General features: G+C 51.4%; 1 protein-coding gene across 1 annotated transcript; it reads left to right on the plus strand.

Moving 5' to 3' along the window:
• Positions 1 to 1,437: 1,437 nt before the first annotated feature.
• Positions 1,438 to 2,550, plus strand: LOC123106933 (uncharacterized). Its single transcript, XM_044528959.1, has one exon. The coding sequence runs from the start codon at positions 1,584 to 1,586 to the stop codon at positions 2,397 to 2,399; it is 816 nt and encodes a 271-aa protein (XP_044384894.1). The 5' UTR covers positions 1,438 to 1,583; the 3' UTR covers positions 2,400 to 2,550.
• The last annotated feature ends 5,832 nt before the right edge of the window (positions 2,551 to 8,382 follow it).

An 8,382-nucleotide genomic window follows, 5' to 3' on the forward strand; every position in this document is an offset into this window, starting at 1 on the left:
ACATTGCACTATATAGAAATAGGTTAGATGAGGGGGGGGGGGAGGATAACGTTTATCATATTTGCAGGTCACAAGTACTAGATGTTTAACACATGTCATTTATAAAGCTCAAAACTAAGGAAGATATACTGCAAGTTATTTTCCCTTTGAATGGTTTGATGTCACCGCACAACCCTGATAAAAATCAGCTTAGAAGCCTTAACTCACAACGTTGCTCAACATCACATAAATCATTATGCCAAAGCCACGCATGAGCATGAAAGTTGGCACGTCATATTATTACTCATATAAAGGATGCTAGAGTATTCTGCACCGTCCATTTGTGGTGTCGTGCCGCAGGGGCTTCTCGGGGGCTCTCCGCGCCATCTAATCTGCTCTGACGGCGCGCACCTGGGTGACCCGCCTCGGGGGTTCATAACGGGTGGAGCGGGTGTGCCCAGGGCCACTGTCATGCGGCTGTTTCGGCCGCGCCCGCGTTTAGCGTCCTGCGCGCCAAGACATGCCCGGGTTCGCTTGTTTCGGCGTCCTCGGCCCCTGCAAGGTGGCTCGCTCCCACGGGCGAGAGTGGCGGAGGTAAATCCGACATATCTTGAGGTAGGGGATCCCAAGCTAAGTGTCTAGATACGATGGTAACAGAAACATGAGGTGTTACCCGGGTTCAGGCTCTTCGAGGAGATAATACCCTACATCGTGCTTGTGTTTATTTCATTGGAGTAAGTACATAGTACATGTGTCTATCCAGAGATTGTCATCTGTCCTCTATGAACCTAGCCCCTAGGTTTGTATAGATACTATAGGGGACCTAGGGTTACAACATCCTAGTCAACTACGGACAAGAAAATTGAGTCTTGCACGAAATCAGGCTTCTTGATGTGGCCCAGTCTAGAGATGACAAATGGGGTCCTTAGCTTGTGGTCGGCGGAACCAAACATAGCATAGAGGGGGCAAGTCGGTCGCATTTAAAAGCTCGGGTACTCGTTCACCAGAGTTTCACATGAGCTTCAACTTTATGACAAATTCTCTGTGTCTAGTATGAATCATGCTCTTCAAATTTTCATCTAAAAACATAGTACTCCAGTATTGTAGGGTCAATTCGTTGTCATACGATTTTAGTGTCTGTGTTGTATTCCCTCTTTAAAGAAATAGTATAAGATTGTTTAAATCACTAATATAATGACCTAAATGATCTTATATTTCTTTAGAGTGGGAGTAAATGGGACAGGTTTTTTAGGTTTTCATTTTGCGCGCGTGCGTCACGATTTCATTTTTCAGTTGTTTTCTCACCCGCGCGGCTCATCGTACCCTGGTTTGATCACCCACGAATGGCCACGAGCAACACGGGTCCATGGCCACCAATTAAACGCGAGCTCACCTCCACGTAATCCGCAGTTTCTTTCACCGAGATGTCACCCACGAGGCGAGGCCCCAAGTCGGCAACCCCGACGCCTGCCAGCAGACACTCGGCCACAGCACTGAAGCAAGAGCGTCGCGCGCGACATATATACTGTACCTGCCAGCGAACCGAACTGACCGAGCGGCGCAGCAGAGCACGCCATGCGGCGCTCGGCCACGGAGACAGAGCCATGAAGGCGTCGCTGAAGCTCCGGGACGAGGCGGGGCCGCTGCTCCGCGCGAAGCTCCCCGTCGAGCTCTTCTCCGTGCCCGGCGTCGCCTCACTCACCGCCGGCGACCCGGCCGACCTCCGCCTCTCCCTCGCCACGGCAGTCCCGGCGCTCCCGTCCCTACGCCTCTCCTACGCGCCCAACCGCCCCGCGGGGTCCTCCCCGCTCTCCGCTTCGCTCGTCCTCGGCTACGGCCCGGGCGGCAGCCCCTCCGCGCCTGGCGCCTCCGCCATCACCATGGTCGTCGAGGTCAGCGCCGCGGGCGCCCTCTCCTTCTCGCTGGCCCTCAAGCCCTCGCTCGGTGACTTCGCCGTGCGCAAGCGGTTCTATTCGGACGGCGCGGGCGAGGGGATGACGGCGTCGGAGGTGACGATGCGGAGCGTCGTGTCGGTGCGCGGGGGCGCGGCGGCGGCGAGGGTCCGGTGGGGCGTGAGGATACCCGCCGAGATGACCGCCGGCGTGGAGGCCGGCGCCGCCGGGGTGATGCTGCGGAGGCTGCCTTTCTTGTGTCTCGGCAAGGTGACGGTGGAGAGGCGGGCGGGGAAGCCGGCGCCGGAGGTTGCGCAGCAAGAGGAGGCGGCGGTGGAGAAGGTGAGGAGAGAGAACGAGAAGCTGAGGCGGGAGATGGAGGGGCTCCGGGCGACAGCGGGGCAGATGAGAGAGAAGGATACGGCGGCGTTGGCCGGTGCCAGCCGGAGCGGTGGCGGAAGGTCGCCGGGGATGAGTACGAAACTAGACGGCGTTGATGTAGGGCCGCAAGTGAATCCTGCCAGCTAGATTGTTGAACCTGAGATTTATCCATTTCTTTCTTTTTTGTTGCTACCAGTGTACTTGTATATCAATCTAATCAGTCTATGTGCATATTGTACATATACTAGAAGCAATGTACTGTACGTTGCAAATACAGTAGAAGCAATGTTTGTACTTGTATCAGTCTATGCCGCGGGGCTCTTAAGCTGACACCGAGTGTCTGGTTGTAGAAAATTATAATTATAATCTAGTGCTGACAATTCAAAGAACGATGCGATAAGAAACAATGACTTGTCCACGGATAGTATAGTAGGTACTGAAAAATATGAACAAACATGAACACAATATATATCAACCTTCGATCCTATTGAACGGCTGATGATTGGTTACTACGTACTTAATAGATTATCTTGATTATCTAAGAGTGTCAATGCTCTTATCTAAGAGCATCTCCATAGATGATGCAAATTTGAATGTAAAACTAGTCGGCGGCCGAGTGTCGAGAGTCGGGAGGAGCGCCGGCGGACCGAGCGACGGCGGCAGGTGCGCCGACGGCCAAGCGACGAGAGCCGGAGGTCGAATGCGGCGGCGGGAGCTCGAATGGTCGGTGATGTGGTGAATCGAGCGGCAAATTGGTCGGGGCGGGACGGTGGGGCGACGACCGTGCGGCGCGAGAAGGTCTAGTCTGGCGACGGAAAAGCGACAGCGGCGTGGCGGCGGGTGTGCAGCTCGAACCCGGTGGCGATGGGGTGGGTAGGGGGAGCTCAAATCATACATCGGCAAGGCGGCGATTCAGCGGCGGAGAAGCAGCCAATTCAGTCGATTTCAAGGTGGCGGCGGCGGAGCAGTGGCGAAACTGGAGGCGGGGCGGTGGAGCGGCCAGATCTGGCAGCGGGGCAGCTGCCGCGATGGCGACCGGACGGGGTGGGGCAAAACCGGGGCGGCGACATGGCTGCGGCGGCATGAAGGCGGAAGCGGGATTGAGGACGGTGGTCGCGCCGGCGAAGACCGTGGTGGGGTGGGCGGCTCTGGCGGGGTTTTTGAAGTCAGCCATGGCCTGCGCGGCGGTCAGCGGGCGACGGGTGGGCGACACGCGGGCGGAAGGAAGAAAAATGAAAGCTGATTGTTGTGCAGTTGGCGTGCGGCCGTTAGTTTTACATCCTCTGTAGGTGGAAATGTATATTTACATTCTGAGGTGTTGTATTTTACATTTCCGGAAAGTGAAGATGCAATTATTTTTCATCTACTTCATTTGTTGGTGAAGGGTTTTGGGGCCTTGAAATTTTTTGCATCTACATTATCTGTTGAAGATGCTCTGACATTGCATTATATACAAATAGAATTTGTTTTGAAACGGAGGAGGACCCCCGGCCTCTGCATCTGGACGATGAATGTAGCCACTTTATTAATTATTCACACAAGACCTTACAAAGTCATACAACAATAGGACCGAAGCCACCGTCTAGGCAACATCTGTCGCTACTCCTATCCAATTGATGTAGGGATGCTGATAGTCTGGGCCTAATACCAAACAGACCTTGCAGCCAAACCTAACATCTAAGACCTGAGGTCCCAACCAGGACGCCTGCCGGGTATGGGGCACCCGCCAGTTCGGCGCACTCCTCAACCAGGACGCCTGCCGGATATGAGGCCATCGCAACCACCTGCCACCAATTCATTTTCAGTGAAGTACTGCCGCATCTACCTTGCCCGGTCTAGCTGTCGTCGACGCCACCACGACGCCAGACAACGCCACCATCTTGCGTTCGTCCATCATCACACGCCCACCGGCGAGACCCCGCTGCTCCATGCCACTGAGACCCGCCGTCGTCGACGCGAGAGAAGGCATGCCGCACCACCTCACGCCTCTTCCATCCGGCGCCGCTCCACAAACGATGCCCCCAATAGGGAACATGACACCGCAGCGCCCCCAACATCCGATCCAGAGATCTTAGGATTTCTCCCGGAGCGACACGAGTAGGTTAACGATAGTTGCTTGACGATGCCTTCATCAAGGTAACGACATAGACGTCGCCATCACCCGCCATGACCGGAGTCGGCTTGGTTTTCACCGGCGACTATGTCTCCCCAACTCATCGTCGGTGCTAATAGTGGGATCCAAGATCTGTCACTACCAGTCTGGCCCACCGCCTTCGGTGGAGAAGGCAGCCACCACCATCGTGCCCTGGCCAAGAGACCCGGATGTCCTCGTGCCGCGAAGATTACCTACGGGGGATCTCCTCCTGCCGTTGTCGAGACGAGGCGCATGTTGGAAATATGCCCTAGAGGCAATAATAAATTGATTATTATTATATTTCCTTGTTCATGATAATCGTTTATTATCCATGCTAGAATTGTATTGATAGGAAACTCAGATACATGTGTGGATACATAGACAACACCATGTCCCTAGTAAGCCTCTAGTTGACTAGCTCGTTAATCAATAGATGGTTACGGTTTCCTGACCATGGACATTGGATGTCGTTGATAACGGGATCACATCATTAGGAGAATGATGTGATGGACAAGATCCAATCCTAAGCCTAGCACAAGATCATGTAGTTCGTATGCTAAAGCTTTTCTAATGTCAAGTATCATTTCCTTAGACCATGAGATTGTGCAACTCCCGGATACCGTAGGAGTGCTTTGGGTGTGCCAAACGTCACAACGTAACTGGGTGGCTATAAAGGTACACTACGGGTATCTCTAAAAGTGTCTGTTGGGTTGGCACGAATCGAGATTGGGATTTTGTCACTCCGTGTAAACGGAGAGGTATCTCTGGGCCCACTCGGTAGGACATCATCATAATGTGCACAATGTGACCAAGGGGTTGATCACGGGATGATGTGTTACGGAACGAGTAAAGAGACTTGCCGGTAACGAGATTGAACAAGGTATCGGTATACCGACGATCGAATCTCGGGCAAGTACCATACCGCTAGACAAAGGGAATTGTATACGGGATTGATTGAGTCCTTGACATCGTGGTTCATCCGATGAGATCATCGTGGAACATGTGGGAGCCAACATGGGTATCCAGATCCCGCTGTTGGTTATTGACCGGAGAACATCTCGGTCATGACTACATGTCTCCCGAACCCGTAGGGTCTACACACTTAAGGTTCGATGACGCTAGGGTTATAAAGGAAGTTTGTATGTGGTTACCGAATGTTGTTCGGAGTCCCGGATGAGATCCCGGACGTCACGAGGAGTTCCAGAATGGTCCGGAGGTAAAGATTTATATATAGGAAGTCCTGTTTCGGCCATCGGGACAAGTTTCGGGGTCATCGGTATTGTACCGGGACCACCGGAAGGGTCCCGGGGGCCCACCGGGTGGGGCCACCTGCCCCGGGGGGCACATGGGCTGTAGGGGGTGCGCCTTGGCCTACATGGGCCAAGGGCACCAGCCCCTAGAGGCCCATGCGCCAAGATATAGGAAAAAGGGGAGAGTCCTAAAGGGGGAAGGCACCTCCGAGGTGCCTTGGGGAGGATGGACTCCTTCCCCCTTCTTAGCCGCACCCCTTCCTTGGAGGAAGGGGCAAGGCTGCGCCTCCCCCCTCTCCCCTGCCCCTATATATAGTGGAGGGGAGGGAGGGCATCCATACCTGAGCCCTTGGCGCCTCCCTCCCTCCCGTGACACCTCCTCCTCTCCCGTAGGTGCTTGGCGAAGCCCTGCAGGATTGCCACGCTCCTCCATCACCACCACGCCGTTGTGCTGCTGCTGGATGGAGTCTTCCTCAACCTCTCCCTCTCTTCTTGCTGGATCAAGGCGTGGTAGACATCGTCGAGCTGTACGTGTGTTGAACGCGGAGGTGCCGTCCGTTCGGCACTAGGATCATCGGTGATCTGAATCACGACGAGTACGACTCCATCAACCCCGTTCACTTGAACGCTTCCGCTTAGCGATCTACAAGGGTATGTAGATGCACTCTCCTTTCTACTCGTTGCTGGTCTCTCCATAGATAGATCTTGGTGTTACGTAGGAAATTTTTTGAATTTCTGCTACGTTACCCAACAGTGGCATCATGAGCTAGGTCTATTGCGTAGATTCTTTGCACGAGTAGAACACAAAGTAGTTGTGGGCGTCGATATTGTTCAATATGCTTGCCGTTACTAGTCTTATCTTGATTCGGCGGCATCGTGGGATGAAGCGGCCCGGACCAACCTTACACGTACGCTTACGTGAGACCGGTTCCACCGACAAACATGCACTAGTTGCATAAGGTGGTTGGCGGGTGTCTGTCTCTCCCACTTTAGTCGGATCGGATTCGATGAAAAGGGTCCTTATGAAGGGTAAATAGCAATTGGCATATCACGTTGTGGTTCATGCGTAGGTAAGAAACGTTCTTGCTAGAAACCCATAGCAGCCACGTAAAACATGCAAACAACAATTAGAGGACGTCTAACTTGTTTTTGCAGGGTATGCTATGTGATGTGATATGGCCAAAAAAGGATGTGATGAATGATATATGTGATGTATGAGATTGATCATGTTCTTGTAATAGGAATCACGACTTGCATGTCGATGAGTATGACAACCGGCAGGAGCCATAGGAGTTGTCTTTATTTATTGTATGACCTGCGTGTCATTGAACAACGCCATGTAATTACTTTACTTTTATTGCTAACCGGTAGCCATAGTAGTAGAAGTAATAGTTGGCGAGGCAACTTCATGAAGACACGATGATGGAGATCATGATGATGGAGATCATGGTGTCATGCCGGTGACGATGATGATCATGGAGCCCCGAAGATGGAGATCAAAAGGAGCAAAGTGATGATGGCCATATCATGTCACTATTTGATTGCATGTGATGTTTATCATGTTTATACATCTTATTTGCTTAGAAAGACGGTAGTAAATAAGATGATCCCTTACAACAATTTCAAGAAGTGTTCTCCCCTAACTGTGCACCGTTGCGACAGTTCGTGTTTCGAAGCACCACGTGATGATCGGGTGTTAGATTCTAACGTTCACATACAACGGGTGTAAGACAGATTTACACACGCGAAACACTTAGGGTTAACTTGACGAGCCTAGCATGTACAGACATGGCCTCGGAACACGGAGACCGAAAGGTCGAACATGAGTCGTATAGAAGATACGATCAACATGAAGATGTTCACCGATGATGACTAGTCCGTCTCACGTGATGATCGGACACGGCCTAGTTTGACTCGGATCAGGTAATCACTTAGATGACTAGAGGGATGTCTATCTGAGTGGGAGTTCATAAGATGAACTTAATTATCTTGAACATAGTCAAAAGGTTTTTGCAAATTATGTCGTAGCTCACGCTATAGTTCTACTGTTTAGATATGTTCCTAGAGAAAAATTAGTTGAAAGTTGATAGTAGCAATTATGCGGACTAGGTCCGTAAACTGAGGATTGTCCTCATTGCTTCATAGAAGGCTTATGTCCTTAATGCACCGCTCAGTGTGCTGAACCTCGAACATTGTCTATGGTTGTTGCGAACATCTGACATACACGTTTTGATAACTACGTGATAGTTCAGTTAAACGGTTTAGAGTTGAGGCACCAAAGACGTTTTTGAAACATCGCGAAACATATGAGATGTTTTGAGGGCTGAAATTGGGATTTCAGGCTCGTGCCCATGTCAAGAGGTATAAGACCTCCGATGACTTTCTTAACCTGCAAACTAAGGAGGAAAGCTCAATTGTTGAGCTTGTGCTCAGATTGTCTGAGTACAACAATCATTTGAATCAAGTGGGAGTTGATCTTCCAGATAAGACAGTGATGGTTCTCCAAAGTCATTGCCACCAAGCTGTTAGAGCTTCGTGATGAACTATAACATATCAGGGATAGATATGATGATCCTTGAGGTATTCGCGATGTTTGACACCGCGAAAGTAGAAATCAATAAGGAGCATCAATTGTTGATGGTTGGTGAAACCACTAGTTTCAAGAAGGGCAAGGGCAAGAAGGGATTCTTCATGAAATGGCAAATCAGCTGCTGCTCTAGTGAAGAAACCCAAGGTAAAACCCAAA

Source organism: Triticum aestivum, chromosome 5A (genome assembly GCF_018294505.1).
Source record: "Triticum aestivum cultivar Chinese Spring chromosome 5A, IWGSC CS RefSeq v2.1, whole genome shotgun sequence".
In the NCBI taxonomy this organism is placed as follows: Eukaryota; Viridiplantae; Streptophyta; class Magnoliopsida; order Poales; family Poaceae; genus Triticum; species Triticum aestivum.